This window comes from Electrophorus electricus, chromosome 15 (assembly GCF_013358815.1).
Source record: "Electrophorus electricus isolate fEleEle1 chromosome 15, fEleEle1.pri, whole genome shotgun sequence".
In the NCBI taxonomy this organism is placed as follows: domain Eukaryota; kingdom Metazoa; phylum Chordata; class Actinopteri; order Gymnotiformes; family Gymnotidae; genus Electrophorus; species Electrophorus electricus.
In genome coordinates, this window is record NC_049549.1 from 13,961,717 (window position 1) to 13,983,608 (window position 21,892).

General features: G+C 45.0%; 2 protein-coding genes across 6 annotated transcripts; one reads left to right on the plus strand and one right to left on the minus strand.

Moving 5' to 3' along the window:
• Positions 1-226: 226 nt before the first annotated feature.
• Positions 227-6,451, minus strand: slc13a5b (solute carrier family 13 member 5b). 4 transcript variants are annotated; one of them, XM_035534011.1, is made up of 13 exons: positions 6,304-6,451; positions 5,584-5,712; positions 5,322-5,458; positions 4,954-5,186; positions 4,205-4,376; positions 3,851-3,973; positions 3,530-3,742; positions 3,258-3,364; positions 3,050-3,141; positions 2,600-2,761; positions 2,319-2,415; positions 1,417-1,554; positions 227-1,056 (listed from the first exon to the last, which is right to left on the minus strand). In XM_035534011.1, the coding sequence occupies exons 1-13, from the start codon at positions 6,403-6,405 to the stop codon at positions 986-988; spliced, it is 1,776 nt and encodes a 591-aa protein (XP_035389904.1). In that variant the 5' UTR covers positions 6,406-6,451; the 3' UTR covers positions 227-985. The 4 variants fall into 4 exon arrangements, 3 of the variants coding, with proteins under 3 accessions (XP_035389904.1, XP_026853484.1, XP_035389903.1); XM_026997683.2 differs by lacking the exon at positions 2,319-2,415; XM_035534010.1 differs by having other exon boundaries at positions 963-1,554.
• Positions 6,452-7,730: 1,279 nt separating this feature from the next.
• On the plus strand, positions 7,731-21,871 carry wdr81 (WD repeat domain 81). 2 transcript variants are annotated; one of them, XM_026997682.2, is made up of 12 exons: positions 7,731-7,929; positions 8,632-9,133; positions 9,471-13,018; positions 13,197-13,304; positions 13,439-13,632; positions 14,767-14,948; positions 15,096-15,261; positions 15,866-16,031; positions 16,254-17,087; positions 17,324-17,469; positions 17,669-17,851; positions 20,280-21,871. In XM_026997682.2, the coding sequence occupies exons 2-12, from the start codon at positions 8,775-8,777 to the stop codon at positions 20,604-20,606; spliced, it is 6,213 nt and encodes a 2,070-aa protein (XP_026853483.2). In that variant the 5' UTR covers positions 7,731-7,929; positions 8,632-8,774; the 3' UTR covers positions 20,607-21,871. The 2 variants fall into 2 exon arrangements, with proteins under 2 accessions (XP_026853483.2, XP_035389902.1); XM_035534009.1 differs by lacking the exon at positions 7,731-7,929 and adding an exon at positions 8,437-8,477.
• Positions 21,872-21,892: the final 21 nt, after the last annotated feature.

Here is a 21,892-nt window from a genome sequence, read left to right on the forward strand (position 1 = left end):
GGTTGCTGTGTTGGTGTCTCTGATTTGTGCATTAATAAAAATAAACTTAAACTGCACTTAAAAAGACTTAAACGCAAAGTAGCCAGTAACTTATCAATGGCTTTTCAATGGCTTATCAATTACTTTTCAATGGCTTTTTTTAATGACTTTTTAATAACCTTGCTCACACTCATTTAAAACTAAATCTTGGTGCCTGACCCTGATCTTAACTTCTAATATGCAAAAGCAATATTCTACAGATTTTATTTGTACAGGTAAAAAACATACACAGTTACATACAGTACAAAACACATTGTACTATATCCATTGTACTCAGGAACACACACACACACACACACACACACACATATACTGCTGGTATGTGTGGTGAACATTGGCAGGGATGATAAGCATATATCTATGATATATGATAGCTGCACAACTGCAGTGTGAGTACATATTTGTGCATTACCAGCCAATTGAATCATTTCATGAAGATGACCACAGCAAAGATGTTGAGAACTCTTATTAAATTACAGGATGGCTGATGGTATTTCAACCTTGCATGTAAACAGTATCTTCACTTAGACAATAAACACCAGATATGAACAAGTCACAATTACAATTACAGTTCTCTGTGTAAGACCCACAGGGCAAGTTTTAATGACTCCCTGCTATCTGCTTTTTCTACTTTTAATATCAACCATACATATGGAATATACTTATATAAAAACAACCAAAACCCTGATTTAAAGGACTTGGACATGAATTACTGTCCCATAAAGATAAAAACAGGCATAAATGCTACTTAGTGAACTGAGTATTTCATGTTAACAGTGGCAGCCTCAGAGAGCTACAGGAGGAGCTCCCCTGTGGACAGTGGTGCAGGTACGAGGTGTTTAGGAGGATAGGAGGTTTGCTGTGCGTTTTCACTTGGCCAGACGCAGCCCTTCACGAGCCCGTCCTGTTGGCCCATGCCGGGAAAGAGTCCAAGTGGAACATGGCCCTACCCCAGGTGTTGATGGCCAGCATGGTGCAAAGGATCCCAATAATGTTCATCGTTATGCCTGCCTTCGTCTTGAAAACATGGAAATCACCATGTGCTCACTCAAGCACCATGCAGGAAAACACCATGCGAAAACGTTACTGTAAACTATCTAGATGCTATAGATACACAGAGTGGGGTCAAGCACACGGGAACTTAGTCCTTACATTTAATACTATAATCTAATATTAACTCTGACCCTTGGACTACAATAGAACAAAATATTTTTTACTTTTCAACAATGAAGAATCATTTGCAATCAAGAAGTCATATGCTATCTTTAAATGTAAGTCAAAATGTAATCATAATTACTACTGAAATACAGATTTCAGAACTGTGCTCAGCAATCTCATTAGCTACGCGAGAAGCAGAAGCCATGTTGCAAATCTCACCATGTCTGAAACCTTGAGGTAGCCGTATGAGAACACAATAGCGTTGGGGGGCGTCGCCACGGGTAACATGAAAGCAAAAGAGGCACTGAGCGTGCAGGGCACCATAACGTAAAGGGGATTCACGCCAATCGACTGGGACTGTAACAGAGAAGTTACAAAAGAAGACCTCATATGGCTGATTTTTGGCTTAAAAGAGAATGACAACTGCTCTGGTCTAATTCTACTGTCACTGAGTCAGACGTCTGACTCAGGTTGCGGTTTTCTGTGCTGTGCACCTTCATTTAGGGTGTAATTAAGCTGAGATTTTTCAAGATAATGTCTAGACTGAATCATGTCTGCCAGAGAGCAGCCCCTCCTACCACACAGCTGATTTGTCAACCATCATATAGTGCTTGAAGCATTGCAATTTAGGCTTTTAGGACCTGACTTTGATCTTGTTTTTGGATGTAAAAGAATAGAGAAGATCCAGGCTTTGTGTGCATGGTGAGTGTGTGTGTGTGTGTGTGTGTGTGTGTGTGTGTGTGTGAGAGAGAGAGAGATCAAAATCATCATCATTGCTTGCTAATGCAGACATGAAGATGTTCCTAAACATGCTTGAACATGCAGACTGAAAGACAAAGAATAATAACAACAGAATAGTAAAGAAGCTTACAGAATATGGATGCAGACAAAATCCATGAAATATGGATGAAGACAAAAAAATACCCAGATCTCTAAATGCACTTAGTCCTTAAGTTTTCATTCCTGTAAATTCTTTAAATGCCTTTCACGGCATACTCGGACTCATCATTTAGTCTTCGACTAAGTGATTCTTGAAACACTCCAGACTGGTCCACTCAGAACAAGGGCTCATTGTACAGCTTTCTAAGTTAGCCAAATGAAAGCAGAGTGGTGCAGTGTACACAGTGTGGGGAGGACGGGGCCCAATTCAGAAGACTGTGGGGATGGGGTGCCGGAAGAACTGGGCTGGGTGAGAACTTGGCTGGCTGCTGGAGGGGCCTTGAAAAGGGATTAAAGTAATTGTGTGAGACTGAATGTACAATTGGGTTTATAAATCTAGGCCTGGAAATTGCTGCAGTACCTGTATTTTGGTTGGAACCAACAATGGGTATATATGCACATCAAATAACTACTGCAGCATGCCACTGGAGTCCTTTTTTTTTTTTTTTTTTTACACTCTTACCATAGAGGCCAAGACAGGGAGGAAGATAGTAGCTGTGGCTACATTGCTGGTGCACTCTGTCAGTATGGTGATCAGGAGACACAGGACGATGACCATGGCCCAGGCAGGTATATTGTGCAGGGGGGTTAACTGATTACCCATCCACGTGGACAGGCCTGACTCCTGGGAGAAACAGGGACAGTGTACAAGACCAACACGTGAGTAAGTTGTTTATTTATTTGAATAAACATATCTATTTTTCCTATGAAGAAAGAAAACAAATGCAGTCTGACAAGTTAGGTAGTGGCACTACATTTGTATGTCTATCTGGACTTTATGCATGAATTCAAGTATGACTACTACTACTAACAACAGCAATAATAATAATAATAATAATAATAATAACAATAACAAGTTAATAACAACTAATAGTTGGGGGAAGGGGGCTGGGTTACAGATGCTGAACATCACCTCGCTCCCTTTGGCTAGAGCAAAGCCTCCCCCCAGAAGCAGCACTATGTTCCAGGGCATTTTCTTCTGGGCCACCTTCCAGGTGAGCAGGGCTGCCGTGGCAACAGTAAAAAAGGAACCCTCAAATCGGAACACTTGGCATGCGCGTCACTATGCTGTGTATATTTTTAGGTGATGGGAGAGCCCCCCCCCCCCCCCCCTCCGCCACCTGGGCCGGGGCCAGCAGGAGGCCAGCAGAAAAGAAGTGACGGATTCGAGGGTAGGACGAAGAGGAGCAGAGCCACGAACACTGCCACCGTGGCGTCCGTCACGAACCTGCGGGTTCAAACACTGACATTATCCATCGGTCCAAGTTTACGTTAACCGCGGCAAGCCACCCTGCATCCCTGACGCGGCGTTTCTCCCCGCACGTCACAGCTATGGTTCTGATGAACTGACGACTAAAGGAACGAGAGCCTATCCGGGCGGCGTGACCCATACTCAGCATCCGAGTTGAATGTGCACGTGGCCCAGCCGGTCACGAAGCCGGGGTCGCGGGTGAACCATAGCCCCACGAGGAGGGCGAAGAGTCCCAGCACACTCAGCTCGCCAGACGACATAGGCCCCAGCAGCCGGTGCTCCTCCCGGATTACATTATAAGCGGCGATCTCCTTCTGGGTCTTCACTGAGCCACATCCCCACGTCTTTTTAAAGCTGCAGAGAGGAGAAACGGCAGAGCGACAGGTGACAGAGAAAGGGGTGGGGGGGAGGCGGGGCTCGGATACCCCAATTAAAAAGGGATTAAAGATTAACAGCACTCACTCGAACCCCATGTACAGAAACTGAAGCCACAGCCAGGCCAACAACAGCATGATGATCATGTTGGGGAAGGCAAAGCCAAACCAGGAGGCGAAATTGATGACATCGGCATTCTGAGGAAACAATCTGGGGTGAAGGGGTAAAGGGGCGTGTCACATCATTCGTCTCATGAAGGGAGAATGAGAGAGGGAGGAAGGGATTAGGCAAAGGGAGAGAGAGAGAGAGAGAGAGAGAGAGAGAGAGAGAATTCAAGCCAAAGGCAAAGGAGGGAGGGTTAGAGGAAGTTCTGTGAAACCTGACTTCAAGTAAGTTCAAGCTTTAGAAACGTCGTAGCTATTAATTATGCACGATACCCACTGGCTCATTTGTCCTTTCAGCACCAGGTTAGGGCCGGTGCCCGTGAGCGTGGCCGTGCCCCCGATGCTGGCAGCGTAGCACACGCACAGCGTCATGCCTTTACACGCCGGCCACCTCTCCGCAGCCTGGCGGCGTCGGGACGCCTCGGCGTCTGGGCTGCTCAGCACCGCCCCTGTAAGGCCAGCAAACACACACAAGTGCACTAAAAGGCATTGGCTCTTGCATCCTGCGAGCACATATGAAAATCCACGTGAGTCCTATTTAACATGAAAGGCAGAAAATATTCCATGACTCTGAGCACCTAATCGACCCGTCTAAAACCTCTCCCCTTGAGTAAAAGACTCAGGTATTTTATGTTTTTATACAAAGTGCCAAAAAGACTATCCATTTACTGGAAACCTCCCCAACCATATCCGCACCTTACATCAACCAATGTAACATAAATATTACATTTATGCACCATATGTACATATGTTCAAATGTACCTCTTATTTAGTCTTAATAATTAGATGTTTTGACTTTGTGCTGTCTTTTACTTTATATTCTTTGTATATACTTTATATTACTGCCTTTTTTTTTTTAACAGAGGGCACCTGTTTGTAATAATTAGTGCTTTGTTTGGTTGTTTTGTGTTAAGGCCTCTGACGTGTCAACTTTCCACCTCCCCTTCCATGGAGCTGTGAGCAGGATCGAAAAAACACATAATGCAGAGTCTCCCTGTACTTTCTAAGTATGGCCCGGTGTCTTACCTTGGCCGCCTTTATACTTGGCCAGCTGAAGGTACTGCGTCTCTGGAGCCTGGCTCGGTACCTCGCCGCAGCCCTCGGGCTCCAGCAGAGGCTCGGGGCGGTCCGGCGCGGCCTCGCGGCAATCCAGCTGCTCCAGCACGGCCTGCAGTATGGGCACCATCATAGCCGTGGTGGCCGTGTTACTGATCCACATGGAGAGGAAGGACGTCACTCCCATGAAGCCCAGCATCAGACTGCGTCCGAGCACAGAGAGAGAGAGAGAGAGAGAGAGAGAGAACGGGAGTGAGACAGAAACAGAGACTCTGCTCAACACAGAGTCCTAAACAGGGCTTGGGAACTGTGCAGCGGGCCGTGCAGCGGACACCCACAGTGCTGGACGCACTCCGACGAATAGCAGCACACGGAGTGCGATGCGCTTGTGCAGGTTCCAGTGCTCCACTGCCACAGCCACTATCAGACCACCCACAAACAGCATGTTAGTGTCCTTCAGGTACTGCATGCACACCTGCGCAACGGAGGCAGAGCAGAAGTGCAGTCAGGTTACCGATGGCCGGCTGTGTACACACCTGCGCAGGCAAAACACAGCAGTCGTGCGCAGGAACCGGTGGGGGGGGGGGGGGGTGTTTCTACCTGTTTGGACTGCATGATGCCCAACAGGGGGAAAAGCAGAGCAGGCAGGAGAGCAGTGACAGCCAGCGGAAGAGCCTCCGTACACCAGTACACTGCCATCAGGATGATCACATAGGCGCAGCTGGCCTCCTGAAACACACGCGCAGGCCCTCAACGACGCCAACAGGCACCACAGTCGATGGGCAGGCTTGCAGTGAGAGTGCGCAGACTTAGTTGCACATGACCGAGCAGTAATATGGATAAACAGCAGATCAGAGTTTTTAACGGCAATATCAGACAAGCAACAACTGTCCTAGTACTATTGCAGCTTTTATTGCATGTTAATAATATTCCAAAAAATGCATATGATTAGTTATGTCTATTGGTCAGTATTAACTTTGCTGTATAAAGAAAGAATCTAGCAATTGTCAATTGTTCCTTTGCTTTACTATAAAAAAAAAATTAAAGAAAAGTAAAAGAAATACATGGTATGTTGCAATGTTACAGCTGTTCCAAGGCTGGACAATGTTCGGCCGTTACGCTTAAGAGGTAAATCAAAATACAAACGCCAGAGATGTACGGTACGGTGCTGCACTGGTTGGTCGCAGTACTCTCCAGTTGACGTGGTTAGCATGTGAGACAAGTAAAGATGTCATAAATGTGCCAAGATAAACAGTAAAAAAGTTAACTAAACATGTTAATATATTTCATTGCATCTGCTAAAATGGCGATTTAACATACCGTTGTACCGATAACAAGGGGAAGAGGAAGAAGCATCAAAGGAGTGAAGACCAATATTAAGCCATGCTTGAGGGTCCAGAGCGATTTTAGCACTGCAGACATCTCTAAAAGAAGAGGGATCCTGTTTCATGTAGTTGCCGGACCCTCTCTTTTTAACTAACCCGGGGAGGGGGGGGGGGGGGGGGGGTGAGAGAGAGAGAGAGAGAGAGAGAGAGAGAGAGAGAGAGAGAGAGAGAGAGAGCGCGAGAGAGCGCATATCAAGGATGCAAGCACGCTCCCTGTCGCAGGACGTTTTGTTATAGAGTGAACGCTTTTCAAATAGGACCGGACAGGTTTAGCTGCGTAGGGTAATTCTTGAAGGAAAACTTGAGCATTTTCTATAAAGTAAAGGTGACTCTTAGACTTTTACGTACTAAGTTAGCCTTTTAAGCACTACGATTATTCCAGCGTTTCTCAGGTAAAACTGAAAAGCAATCATTTTAACTCATTCGCAGTAACAGATCTAGTGGTGTATGATTACTGTTTGAATTTGTGAATTTGAGTTACATTATACCGCCGCCTTGTGGAGGAAAAGTGGTTTTGATCTGTAGTAAGTTTGCTATATTTTCATGCGATATCTTAGCTGTAATTCGCTATCATAGATCAGACAAATTACAGTGTAATAGTTATGCAATTTGTGGTCATTCACTCCAGAATAAACACTTGGCTAAATAAATGAAACTTGTAACTGGAAACAATTGAATTGGTTTCACTAAGAGGCCATCGCCAAGAATATTCAGAATGGGTTGCTTGTAGTCACATGAGCACTTACAAGCATGAGGAACTACAACGTCAGGGAAGTCTGAAGACAAATGCCAAGTACAAGCAGTGCTTCTGAATTATGGCAGGAGGACCCCGTATAAATATGATAATATTAAAATATCCTGTTATATAACTAAAATGTATCATAGAAACAGCCACGTATAATGAATATTCTAAATGTTTTGCGCTATATAATCATAAACCTAAATATAACCCTGTGTACATCTCTCCTTGCCTAAGCTTATGGCAATCTTCGTAAAAAAAAAAAAACTGAACGGGGAAATCTTCCCTCACATGTCGACAGTCACATGAGTGTGTAAGAGGATTTTGAAAAGTTGTTTGGTGACAATGCGCACCAGTTACGTTTATGCATAAATCTGTAAACCAGTTTGCGGGACAAAGGTACGTAGCTGTTGGAGAGAGTAAATCCACATGTAAGGAATATCATATATGATTATATATATATATATATATATTTTAAGGAATATCATCTATGATTATATATATATATATATATATATATATATATATATATATATATATATATATATATATATATATATGGTATCATCTATGATGCGCGGTTGTGCACGCAATGCGAGGAGAGTCACGTGTTTCCCCAACTCCACATCATGGCTTCTTTCATTCTAGGAAGAGCAAAATACTGTCGGCTGCCCAGGATCTGAAGTCCTGTGAATTTCGCTGGACTTCACAGCAAGCTTGTATGGCGTAATTAAAATCCACTTCTACGCCAAGGAACAATGGCGTCTACAGCTATGGCAGCAACTCTGACCCACAGCAGTTTCTGACCAGCTGACTACAGAGGTAGGAAGCTGCTAGCTAGCTGGCTAGCCACGCTCCTCAGCTCACTAACGTCAATACTGTCACTGTCTGGCTGGCCTCGGTGGGGTTGTTCCCTTAAATTAGTTGACTTTCGTGTTTAAATGACCAGTCCTACGGTCAGGGGGGCATGCATTGTAACGTCTAACTTTATTGGTGACGAGAAATGCTCTTTCTTACTTTGAGAATCGGTCGGCTAAACAAACCCTGGCTGGTATGATCCTGCTATGTTGTTGGGGAAAGTTATTTCCTGTGCGCTCTTTCGCCAAATCTTATCAAACCAGATACACGTGCAATTACGGTAGCTAATAAGATGAAAAGTAACATGGAGGTTCTTCTCAGAACATGATTGTAATCTTTGTTTTTTAATGTATACGGTCTCTATTGTGCCTTGTGCTTTGAGCAGTTGACAGTTGAATCCCCAATTGGATGCCTTCGTAATTTGCTGCGTTAGATTACGTTACATGTTTTGTTTCTTACATCGGTTTTCTTGTGAAGCTCACAGGCTGTGGTCCCAGTCTAGTGTTTGTACAGTAAGCGACCGAGGTCTTTTTTTTTTTATCTATTAAGGAACCTTTGATTATGCACATCAGAGTTTACATCCTAATATGACTGGATTTTTGTGACGTACACATTAAATATGAATGTTTTGCTGCATATTTTTCCTGTTGTGTTTTCTTTTCACAGAGTTCACTGAAGCAAACAGTCCATCCATTTCTAAACTTCTCATGGGGGTATAGGAGGGTCTGACAGTTCCTCTTCTGGAGGAGCAGGTTAACACCCCGACTGCAAAACTCATACTTGCTCTGGTTAAAACATAAGAGGCTGTCATGAAGTGGCTGACCTCAGCATTTGAGAGGGACCTGGGAGTTGACCAGCGGCAGGTTGGACCCGGGCCACGGCCGCAGGAACTGGTGGCTCTGGTTCCGACCCGCTGGGTGATGGGGCTGAGAGAGAGGAGAGTGACTCGCTGTGCTCGTTATGAGTGCGTTAGTGATGGAGATGTCCGCACTCTTCTCCAGCGCTCTCAGGTAAAGCTTCCACCTGGCTGGACTCGTGTTTGCATCCAAGGCCTGAGGAAGAGCAAGCTGGGCTATAGGCTTGCCAAAGACCATATCTCCCAGGGAGAGGAGCTCTCCCAGGACTCCTTCATGAGACAGATGCAGGAAGTGTCACAGTGCAACATCAGGTATAGTGGGTCTGAGTAAATAAAGAATCGTTTACTTGTGGAAAGTGCAAAGGCCTGTAGAAGTTTTTAAAAAATGTAATGGATTTATTTTCAGCTTTTAGTTGTTACTCTGAAACCCTTAATGTTGTGATTTCAAGACCTTTATTAGCTGGCGTTAAGTTTTAGTAATCTGAAACAAGCCATATATCTATATATTTGTTTCCTTGTCCTGCAGAAGTCCTGTGGGTATTGGCAGGCCTGCAGGACATATGTGCAAATGTCACCATCAAGCTGTAAGCGATTCTTTTCTAAGCTTTCCTTTTGCGTTGGCACTGAAGTTCCTTTTTGCATTTTATAGGAATCTGTGGCATGAGGCATACATGAAGCATGTGCAGCCATATGTAGGACCTACTGAACAAACGCAGGTGTTGGCTGCCGATGCTGTTCGCCAGGCTTTGCAGAAACTGTTTGGTAGCACTTTTTTCTCCACTGACCGGGTTTCGCCATCCCTCTCTCCAGCCAGAGAGAAGGACAAAGAGTGTCCTCTGTCATCCAGCTCCTCTGCTCCCAAGCACAACACAGACACTTTGTGTCCAAATGTGCTCCCAGCTGAATGCTTGCTTGAGTCAGCGGAGGTGTTGTATGTCATTCTCCCATACACTCAGTATTCTCTTCATGACATTGTCACCTTCAGTCCAGCTAAGCTGGCTAACAGCAATGCTAAGGTGCTGTTCATTTTGTACCAAGTGCTCACAGCAATTCGCGAGTGCCATGGATCAGGACTGTCATGCGGAGAGCTGTCTTTGCAGGACGTGGCTGTTGATGAGCAGCTCTGCAGTCGTCTCAAGATTTCTCTTGCACATTATGAACAACTGGGAGAGGACAAGGCTGCAGATGAGTATGCAACAGGAAGACAAGTGTCCAGAAGTTTAAAAGCAAGAGATGCTCTAAGTGATTTCAGTAAACAGCACTGCCAGGAATGTTTGGGTGAGCTCAAATCTCTGGTCCTAGACTGGGTGCATGGTAAAGCCAGCAATTTCAGCTATTTGATGGAGTTGAATCGACTAGCAGGAAGACGCGAGGGTGACCCTAACTATCACCCGGTTTTACCCTGGGTGGTGGATTTCACTGTGCCATATGGGAGATTTCGTGATCTCAGGAGGTCAAAATTTCGTCTGAATAAGGGTGACAAACAGCTAGATTTTACCTATGAAATGACCAAAGAAGCCCTTGCAGCAGCAGTGACTGGTGGAGGTGGTGGAGGTGCTTTTCCTTCCGAGCTTGGTGCATCGGTTGGTCCAAGTGGTCCAGTGCAGTCAGACCATCTCCATGTACCTCATCATATTTCAGATGTTCTATCAGACATCACCTATTATGTGTACAAAGCTAGACAGACACCCAAATCTGTACTTTGTAGCCATGTTCGGTCCCAATGGGAGCCCAATGAATACCCGGCTAGCATGGAACGTATTCAGAGTTGGACTCCAGATGAATGCATACCAGAGTTCTATACAGATCCTTCCATATTTCGTTCCATTCACCCAGATATGCCAGACCTTGACGTACCTCCGTGGTGCAACTCTTCCGAGGAATTCGTTGCAGTCCACAGACGCCTGCTGGAGAGCCGTGAAGTGTCTCAGCAGCTACACCATTGGATTGACCTGACATTTGGTTACAAGTTGTCAGGTAAAGAAGCTGTAAAGGCTAAGAATGTGTGCTTACACTTGGTGGACAACCACACCCATCTGAGTAGCTATGGAGTGGTTCAACTATTTGACCAGCCTCACCCACCCCGTCTTGCACCTTATCAGTATTCACCAGCAGAACCTCCAATCCTTGGTCCTGTCAGTGTGTCAGCATGGCAAATCCCAACACTTGAGGCCACAATGGATGACATAGATGGAATAGTTCCAGAGGCAGTTGGATGTGAATCTAGTGGTTGGACATTGGTTGACCGGGATGAAGAGCTTGAGCAAGGAACAGAAGCTCTCGATTCCTTAAGCACTTCAGCTTCTGCTACATCCACTGTAACAGTGCCTGTTGTGAGCTCTGCAGGAGGGAAAGCGATTGGAGAACTTGCTGCTTTGGCATTGTCACCCTCTCATAGTTCTTTTCCTGCAGAAACATCAGGCAATCCCACAAATGCTCTGGGACCTGGAATTAGGAGTACTGTTATTCAGAGAGGGACTTCCATTATTAAGAAGCAGGAAGGTTTTACTGCTTCTTACACTGATGATTTCCGAATAACCTTGCCTGAAGGTTTTAAACCTCTGCAGCCTTTAGAAGAGTTAGAGAAGTTGAATAACTTCCTGGTTAAAGGATTACACTCCCAAGTTCATTGTATAATGGATGTGCACAGCACTGTTTCAAAGGTACCACTGTCTATTGTAGACCTCTTTCACAGAGACATGCAAGCCTTGGGTGTCTTTACTGCAGAAATATTTTATTCTTCAAAACTGCGAGGTGTAAAGCCCGGTACACCCTTGAGTGATCGTTATAAGGCAGTAATGAAGCTTTGTGTTTCCAGTCTTCGAGATGTACCTCTACCGCTTCATCATGCACTTGAGAGCCTTCTGCAGATTCGCAAGCATACATCTGAAACTGATTCATTGAATGCCTGTCCACCATTTCTGTTTAAGTATGAGCCAATATATGAGGGTCTTCCACCACCAAACCCCTGGCAGCTGCTTAGTCCAGTCCTTTCTCCATTTCCCTTTCCAGAATACTTCCCAACACTGCATCACTTCATTTTCTCTTACCATTCCAAGATGGACTCCATCAACACCATTCAGGGGCGGGATATTGTGTTCAACTTGTGGCAACAGCTCCAAACTCTACTACAAGGCGATATCACTGCAGAGGGACTGGAGATTCTCTTACCCTTTGTGCTTGCTTTAATGACAGAGGAATCTACAGCCGTGTATGCTGCTTGGTACCTATTTGAGCCTGTCTCCAGGGTCCTTGGGCCTCGCAATGCATCAAAATACTTAATAAAGCCGCTGGTTGGTGTGTATGAGAATCCCCGCTGTCTGCGTGGCCGTTTCTACCTCTACACAGACTGTTTTGTGCTGCAGCTTATTGTGCGGTTGGGCTTGCAGGCTTTTCTCTCCAGTCTCCTACCTCATGTGCTCCAGGTCATCACTGGATTTGAGAGCTGCAGTACAGGCACAGGCAATGAATGGGATGGGCCTAAAGTCATAAGGCGTGCTGTAAGTGGCTTGGGAGAAGAGGAAGAATTTGAGTGTGAAGATGGAAGGCCGTCGTCGGCTGCCTCAGCTGGAAAAGCAGGAGGAGGGAGTGGGGGGGTTGGCGGTGGCATGGGTAGTGTTGGAGACCCAGGGCTTGTGGACTACTCTTCAGGCATCAGTCTCAGTGACCAGGTCTTTCTGGCAGAAGGTGAGGACTTCCAGAATGGCTTTTATGTCAATAATGGTTCATCTGTACCAGAAGCTGGAGTTTCTGCTAAACAGCAGGGCCAGAATGCTGCAAACAAAGACCAAGACCAGGAGGCCTTTAGCGTGGGGAAACTCAGTGACAAGAGTAGTGCCAGTGAGGCATCCGTCGGAGATGGAGATTCCACCAAAGATCGCGCAAGCATAAAGTCTGCTGACAGCAGTCAGGACCTGAAGCAGGCCAGTGACGATGGAGGAGAACTAGATGACGACGAGGAGGGAGTTGAGGACAAAGAACACTTGGCACAAAACATGCCCAGTCTTGAACTCTCGCTGTCTGGCTGCACGGAGGAATCTGATACCACCGTGGGCACTCTGGAGGGTGACTTCATCAACGGAATGGTCCAAGGAGAGGCAGAGAAAAGCATGGCGGATGATGATGATGATGATGAGGAGGAGGAGGAGCATGACCTTTCAGAGAACTCTGAGGAGAAGGAACACAAGATCTTGTTGGGTAAGCTTTTTTGGAAATGTAAGTCAACTGTTTCCTCTCATTGATTATGTACATTTTATTTATTTTTTTTGTTAAATAAATTTCAGTATTCATAAATAGTGCTATTGTGAGAACAGTTGCGCAGTTGTATGAACAGTCAGTCAGTGATGCTAAAAATATATTTAAATACTTTTTACAGACACTGTTTGCAAGACTGTAAGATGGCTGTCTGCTAAATTGGGACCTACTGTAACTTCTCGATATGTGGCTCGAAATCTGCTGCGACTGCTTAATACTTGCTATATAGGTAGGAACTGGTGCTGATTGATGCATGGGACACAGCGAACCATTTATCTTTATACTGAGGACTGAAGAAGTTGAAATGCGTTATTTTACCAGTAATCCAGTTATTTTACTATGCTTGCTTCTTTCTTCCTGAAGGTCCTGAGAAACACCAGTTTGTGCCATCTGCAAATGAGGAGAGTAGTGTTGAATGTGTAGGGAGTGTGTATGAAAAGAAATCAATTGTTGGTGACCAGACTGCAAAGCCAGTTCTTGATTGTCTCATCTACATAGCCCATCTGTATGGAGAACCTGTACTGACTTATCAGTACCTGCCGTACATTGGCTACCTGGTAAGTTTTATGTTGATAATCATATGTTTAAATATTTGGTGCGTAGCACACAATCGTGCTTAAAAGTTTGAGCAGTTTGGGCTTCTGACTGACAGCATTTTTCTAAGGATCTTTTAATGAATTTTATATATATTTTTGTACAAATAAACAAATAGCCACAATAACAATTAAATGAAACAACAAAACGTATAGCTTTAATTTCATCATCATTGAAAAAGAAGAAGCATAGCTTTAAAAAAGACTCACTTATAAATAACACAAAATCATTCAACAACAGTATGGAGCAGATTCAAAATCACTTTGACTAACCTTAATAAAAGATACCCTGATGCCCAAGCTGTGGGTCACCTATCACATATATATATATATATATATATATATATATATATATATATATATATATATATATATATATATATATATAAATATAAAATGTGTGTGTGTGTGTATGTATATATACGTATGTATGTATGTATGTATGTATATACACACACACACACACACACACACATACATATATACATACGTATGTATACATACACACACACACACACACACACACATGTATATATGTATATATATGTATATGTGTATATATGTGTGTATATATATGTATATATGTATATATGTGTGTATATATGTATATATGTGTGTATAATGTGTGTGTATACACACACTCTAATTTGTGTGTGTGCACGTATGTTCATATTCATATAGCATTCTCTATATGTTAAAAGGAACAGATGTTTTGCTAAATAAAACAATCTTAAGTGAGGTGGCGTCCTCGGTGGCCTCAGTGATGATTACCCTTTAGTGAACAATTGTTTGCTGTCAGCAGGAACACGGCTGCTTGATTCAGACAAGCCTCACATGACTTTTCGTTGGCTGAACATCTAGCTGACAAGCTTGGTGTTGTTCTTTCAGTGACTGCATGGATTTCAGTGAGAGTGTGCCTTGTAAAATCAGAGTGAGCTGTTAAGTGATCACTCAGTAGTCGTATAATGGATGCTCATCTTTATTTCTGTTTTGATTATAAACTACCAATATATGATGATTTAATTTTTGTTTGTGTCTTCCTTCGTGACAGCCCGGACAGTAACCGGTGCAATCATTTTATGAACATACCCTTTCTAGGTGTGTCCGCCTTCCTCATGCCGCCTGAACACTCGCAAGGAGGCAGGCCTTCTAGGTGCAGTGGTGCTGACTCAGAAGATTATAGTGTTCCTGTCGGACACAACCCTAATGGACATGCTGATGAAGATCAACCAGGATGTGCTGTTGCCACTCCTCAGCCTGCTCACCACACCCAAAATGGGGTAGAGTCTCTCACACAATAGAGCTCTTGTTATAAATGCTTGTTTTCCAGATGACCCACCTGTAACCAGGTACAGTGAGAGTACAGCCTTGTTTTCAGTAAGCTTGGGATATTCCCTCTGATCATTTGGCTGTTCCCCTGCTTGCAGCTTTCCCAGCGGAGTGCAGACTCGTACTGCAGTGTGCCTGAAGACCCTGAGTCTCATGGTTCTGATCTGTTTGCGTATTGGCAGAGAGATGGTGCTGCAGCACATGAGCAAGACCCTCTGCCAGTTCTTTCAGGTCTTCTCCTTACTGCAAACTCTTCAGAATCAGGTAACAAGAAACTGGCACCGGCACATAGCAGAATATCGCTGTGTACAGTGTGGCAAGGGGGTTTTATGGGGCTTCACTCGCAGTTCCAGTTTTTGCCCAAAATCTGATCGTTGACTGTTCACATTTATATTTGATTGACCTCTACCTGACCTATGCCATATCACTTTGAGCTGTGCATGAAAAGCACTCGTGCATAGACAATAGAAAAAGTAGTCAGTCCCTCAGTGAAACCTAAATGAATAAAATGGTGGTACAGACAATGGCCATAAATCGTATTTGTACCAGTTGACTAATAGTACAGCTTTTGAGGATGAAAGCCAGTAATAAGGGAAAAGGGTGTTGTTGTTGTTGCATGTTCTGCCCAGGGAGAAGCGGAGGCAGCAGTGGAGGGGCTGGGATGAGCACAGTGAGGAGGAAATGAACAAATCGCATTGAATTTTGAACAAGACCGATAATGAAAGCACTTCCGCTCCGTAGTGTGTGCATAGTCTTAACACGCAACTCGATGCTATGCTGCTTTATTCTTCTTCACAGTGGAGTGTATGCTTTAATAACCTAATAGTTCAAGGTGTATAAGGATTCGTTGCATTGTTTTGCTGTATAGATGGAGACTGCTCCCCGAAGAGAGGTTGGAGACTACATATACCTTGATGTCTGCACTCCCGAGGGAACCGAGATCAGCTGTGAGCTGGCAGTTCTGGAGGAACTACGGGCAGTGTTCAACCCTGAAATGGCTTATGTGTCCTACACGCCTTTCTACTGTCTCATCGGTAAGACACCTTTCTAGCATTTGGCAGATGCTCTTATCCAGGCAGACTGAAGTAAATGTGGGACTCGAACCCATGACTATGGTCTGCCTAGCACCTTGCTCTTCCTGCGACTCCAGGCACCTGTCTTCAGTAAAAGTACTCGGGATACCTTAGTATATCTTTCCTGTGATTACATCATCATGTTAATGCTAAGTCTTTTTTTATTCGGGTTTCGTATTGTAGGTGATGCAGCAATTCGCAGACTGGTTCCCAACTATGAATTAGTGTGGAGCCAGGCTCAGTCCTACCTTGACAGAGCAAGCCCTGGAAGCCCAGAGTTCAACCTGTCCAGCAGTCAGCGAGCGGAGCCGTCGCCTTGCCCCGTAAGCCTCTCCCCAAACTTGGGCCACCCGATTGGCCGCAGCCTCTTCCCCACCACCTCCACCACCTCCACCCCCCTCGGTGGGGACAGCCTGCCCGAATCCAGCACCTTCGGCAGCCACTTGGTGGGGAACCGGATCCAAGTGTCGCGGGACACCGAGCATGGTGGGAGTCCGAACCTGTCTTCTCTGGACGCCTGGGGGAGGCCTCACATCGGCTACCCCCCATCGACGGGCCTCGGTGCCTCCTTGTCAGCTGTTCCCACTCCCTCCCTCTCCTCTTCCTCCTGGGTGCTGAGCCACACTGCGGAGGACAGCGCGCTGAAGCAGGAGCTCCCGCGCAGCAGCCGCTCCCTGCAGGGCAACTGGCTGGCCTACTGGCAGTACGAGATTGGCCTCAACCAGCAAGACCCACACTTCCACTTCCACCAGATCCGCCTGCAGAGCTTTCTGGGCCACTCGGGGACGGCCAAGTGCCTGGCCCCGCTAGCTGGCGAGGACTACTTCTTGTCTGCCAGTAAGGACAAGACCGTGAAACTGTGGCCGCTGTATAATCACGGCGACGGCACTCGGGATGTGGAGCCGCGGCTAACGTACGCGGACCATCGCAAATCCGTCTTTTGTGTGGCACAGCTGGAGGCCTTACAGGAGGTGGTGAGCTGCGATGGCTCTGTACACCTCTGGGACCAGTTCAACGGTGAGAGGCTCACGCGGCTCTCTGCTGCTGGCGAGCTTTTGTAGAGTGAGCCGGCCGCCGAGCCGTTATACCAGTTGTCATTTAAGTGGCTTTCAGTGATTTGTTATCAGTGTACTTTACAAATTGTTTTGAATAGAACATACCAATAGAAACAATAACCTCTATAAAATACTTCCACATATATATACATACATGTGTGTGTGCGCGTGCGTGTTGCCTTTCCTTTCTGTGTCAAGGCAAGCAGATTCGTTCTTATGAACCTCTGGATGGGAAGAATCCCATCACGTCCATCACCACTATGCCTGCTCCTCACTGCAGCGTGTTGTTTGCCAGTGCTGACTCTGTCCTTCGCTTCATAGACCCACGCAAGCCTGGCCTGCAGGTAGGCCCTACACATCCCCGTCTCATCGCACTAACAGCACTGATGCTAGTACCCTCTCTCGCAGAAGGCCGTGCAGGGAGTACCGATCGAGTTCGATTTAATCACGCAGTGTAGATGCCGGCGCTGCGGTTCTCGCATCACTCTGCCGCGCTGATCCTTGTGAGTTTGAGCTCCACCGTTCCTTTTGTTCTGCTCTCAGCACGAGTTCCGCCTGGCCCACAACCACATGAGTGCGGGCCTGATCCGCTGCCTGGCCGTGAGCCCCGGGGGACGGACAGTGGCCGTCGGGTTCTCCTCTGGCTTCATCGTGCTGCTGGATGCGCGGACCGGCCTGATTCTGCGCGGCTGGCCTGCTCACGAGGGGGATATATTGCAAATGAAGGTGGGTGTGCGCACGCCTCAAACGTGTTTCATGTGAAACCGTGAGTGCGCCGCGGTAATGGACACACACAGGTGCTGCACCCTGGCAGTGTGCACACCCTTCTGCCAACTCTAAGGTTCTGGGTTCCATTCCCATACACACTCTATATATCTTCCCTACGCTGGAAGTCACTCTGGATAACTACTCATGCTGAATGCTGTAAATGTATATGTGGAAATTGAATATTATTTGTATGATGTCGATCTGAGCAGTTATTAATAATACACTATATTGCCAAAAGTATTCACTCACCCATCCAAATTGTTAAATTCAGGTGTTCCAATCACTTCCATGGCCACAGTTGTATAAAGCCTAGCACCTAGGCATGCAAACTGCTTCTACAAACGTTTGTGAAAGAATGGGTCGCTCTTAGGATCTCGGTGAATTCCAGTGTGGTACCGTGATAGGATGCCACCTGTGCAACAAGTCCAGTCATGAAATTTCCTCGCACCTAAATAGTCAACTGTCAGTGGAATTTTAACCAAGCGGAATTGATTTGGAACGACAGCAACTCAGCCACGAACTGGCAGACCACGTAAAATGACAGCCCAGGGTCAGCGCATGCTAAGGCGCAGAGTGTGCAGAGGTCGCCAACTTTCTGCAGAGTCAATTGCTACAGACCTCCAAACTTCATGTGACCTTCAGATTAGCTCAGGAACAGTGTGTAGAGCTTCATGGAGTGGGTTTCCATGGACAAGCAGCTATGTCCAAGCCTTACATCACCAAGCGCAATGCAAAGTGTCGGATGCAGTGGTGTAAAGCACACCACTACTGGACTCTAAAGCAGTGGAGACGTGTTCTCAGGAGTGACGAATCATGTTTCTCCGTCTGGCAATCCAATGGATGAGTCTGGGTTTTGCAGTTGCCAGGAGAAAGGTACATGTCTGACTGCACTGTACCAAGTGTAAAGTTTGGTGGAGCGGGGATTATGGTGTGGGGTTGGTTTTCAGCAGTTACGTTGGGCCCCTTGGTTCCAGTAAAAGTAACTGTTGATGCTTTAGCATACCAAGAAATTTTGGACAAGTTCATGCTCCCAACTTTGTGGGAACAGTTTGGGGATGGCCCCTTCCTGTTCCAACATGACTGCGCACCAGTGCACAAAGCAAGGTCCATAAAGGCATGGATAAGTGAGTTTGGTGTGAAAGAACTTGACTGGCCTGCACAGAGTCTTGACCTCAACCCCACAGAACACCTTTGGGATGAATTAGAGTGGGGAAGAATTAGAGAGCCAGGAAACGGTCTCATCCAACATCAGTGTCTGACCTCACAAATGCGCTTCTGGAAGAATGGTGAAAGATTCCCATAAACACGCTTCTAAGCCTTGTGGAAAGCCTTCCCAGAAGAGTTGAAGCTGTTATGGCTGCAAAGGGTGGGCCGACGTCATATTAAACCCTATGGATTAGGATTGGGATGTCACTCAAGTTCACATGCATGCGAAGGTAGACTAGCAAATACTTTTGGCAATATAGTGTACAATTGTAAATAATCAGCTCAAAGCAGATCCTGATGGAGATCAGAACATCAGGTCATGTAGAGTCATGATGCATCAGATTCTTTGCTTTGGGGTTTCAAAATAGGAGAGGTTGTTATTAATAGGCTGTTAAGACATCCTACTTTCAGGATGTCTTAACAGCTGTGAGTGAGATCCAAAGGCCCACAATTGCACAACGTTTACATTTTAGTAATATCTTTTGAAACCCCCCACCTAGGGATTTGTAAAGCTTGTGACATATAGTGTTGAAGATCAAGTCTTTTGAAATGCCTTTTCTAAATGTGGTCTATAGAATGACAACGATGATGATGATGATGATGATGATGATGATAAACCTAATAATAATAATAATAATAATAAATCTATTAATACCATTCAAACAACATTAATGTATACAGACAATTGAAGGCTTTCATGGCATTACCTATTCAGAACGTTTTGTGATTATTAGATGAAAGCCCTAATAATGGCTTTTTAATAGGGATAGATGAGAGGCCCACCTTCATTACCATGTTTTAGTTCGGAAATCTGTGCCGTAGTGTTGAGCTTTCCACGTGGCGAGCAGAAGTTCGGGTTTTTTTCGGTTTGCTCAGAAGCAGTCAACAAGAGCCTACAGCAAAACAAACTTTATTTAACCTCCATAATCAGGTTCAAGGCTTCTGCCTCTGCCTTTACAGGCCCTGGTTTGGACAAATATAGACAGGAGTTACTCATTAGGGAGACTTTTATGAGCCATGCTGATAATTACTCACAGGCTAGGTTCTCTGTTACTCTAGTATTGATCTCTGTGGTATGAAGTCAGTGTGTCTTGACACTGGTTGGCATCCTTCAGTCTGTCCTAGAAGCAAGTAAAAAATCTGCTTTGCGCGTCTGTCTGTCTGTCTGTCTGTCTTGCAGGCTGCTGAAGGGAATTTGCTAATCAGTTCCTCCACTGATCACACAATGATGGTGTGGAAAGACCTGGAGCACAAGCCTGTCCACCAGTACAGGACTCCTTCTGAACCCATCCATGCCTTTGACCTGTATGGTGCTGAAATTGTGGCCGGCACTGTAGCTAATAAAATAGGGGTGTATTCCATGCTGGACATCTCTGCCAACTCAGCTAGCAGCACCAAGCTCAGCTCCGAGAACTTTCGGGGCACCCTCACCAGCCTCGCTGTGCTGCCCACCAAACGGCTCCTCCTGCTGGGCTCTGAGAATGGTGCCATCAGGCTACTGGCTTAAGCAAACTTGCAAGACCAGTGCGAGAAGCACGGATGTCGTGTTTTGATAAATGTCTGTTCTCTTCAGGCTCCTCCTCAAAGTGAAATTTTGTGCAAAAGAAAGTGCTTCTAATCCCCCTCTCACCTATCGAGGGGAGTCAATCCGACTGCAGTCGTTTAAAGAGGACTTAGTGCCTCAGTCTTTAGTAAGGTTTCACCGACGATTGCAAATTATCACGCAACATGAATTCCGAAGCAAAGGATCTGCTTCAGAAACCAGTTTATAATTTTTACAGTTTTTACAGTTTATGTATTTAATTCTGCACTAGATGGCTGCACTAGGTTCGAGGGGAAAAAAGTATGATGTAAATTCTTATCCTGGGCGATGATAAATGACTGGCTTCTTTAGATGAGTGGATAAGATGAACTGCTCAGGACTGTTGAGCCCAGCATGGATCTGGTGTAGTGTTTACACTTTCCAAATAGATGTACAAAATCACACAAAATAACCCACTGTGAGAATTTCAGATCAGACCAGACCTTGTCACAGCGATCATGACATCACACATCAGATGCACTCAATGACTATGCAGTATTCATGGATGTTCCTTTTTGTATTCCATGTATGCCATATCATCAGATTTATGCCATTTTCTTCATGAACCATTTTCACAGCTGTGTAAATCGAGTAATTTAACTCATGGTCAAGAAAGTGGACCTTTATGATGAAGTTGTTGTATGCTCAGTTCCAGGGTGTCTTAATGATTGTTACTGCATTTTGGTTGAAGACTTCAGTCTAGTATGCAGTGGGTGAACTGGGATGTTTGTTGTTTTTTTTGTTTTTTTTTTCTGCAGTACTTCTTTAAATATAAAAACTGTTTCTAAATATGAGCACCATGTTAAAATGACGTAGCCAAACACCATAGATTGTCTGTATGCAGGGTTTAAGGAATAGGTCAAGAATCTTAAATCACATGGAATTTACTTTTAAGTGCAGCAGTAAATAGATATTTGCTTTGAATTATTTCCAAAAATGATCTATCCTCATAATGATATTAATTTAACCTCCTATGTATACAAGTAGTCTTAGTTTTATTTGATAATATATGCCTACAACTATGTAACTTGGAAAATAACCAATATTTTGAATATGGAAAATCACCTGTCTCTCATGTGATGTTCCATCCAATATGTATTTCATTGAACCTCCCAGTTTGTAAAATTTAATATGTAAAGACTGAAGTGTTTTACACATTTACTGAAATTGAATTAAAATTAAGTACAATATTGGTAGCAGTCGATTATGAT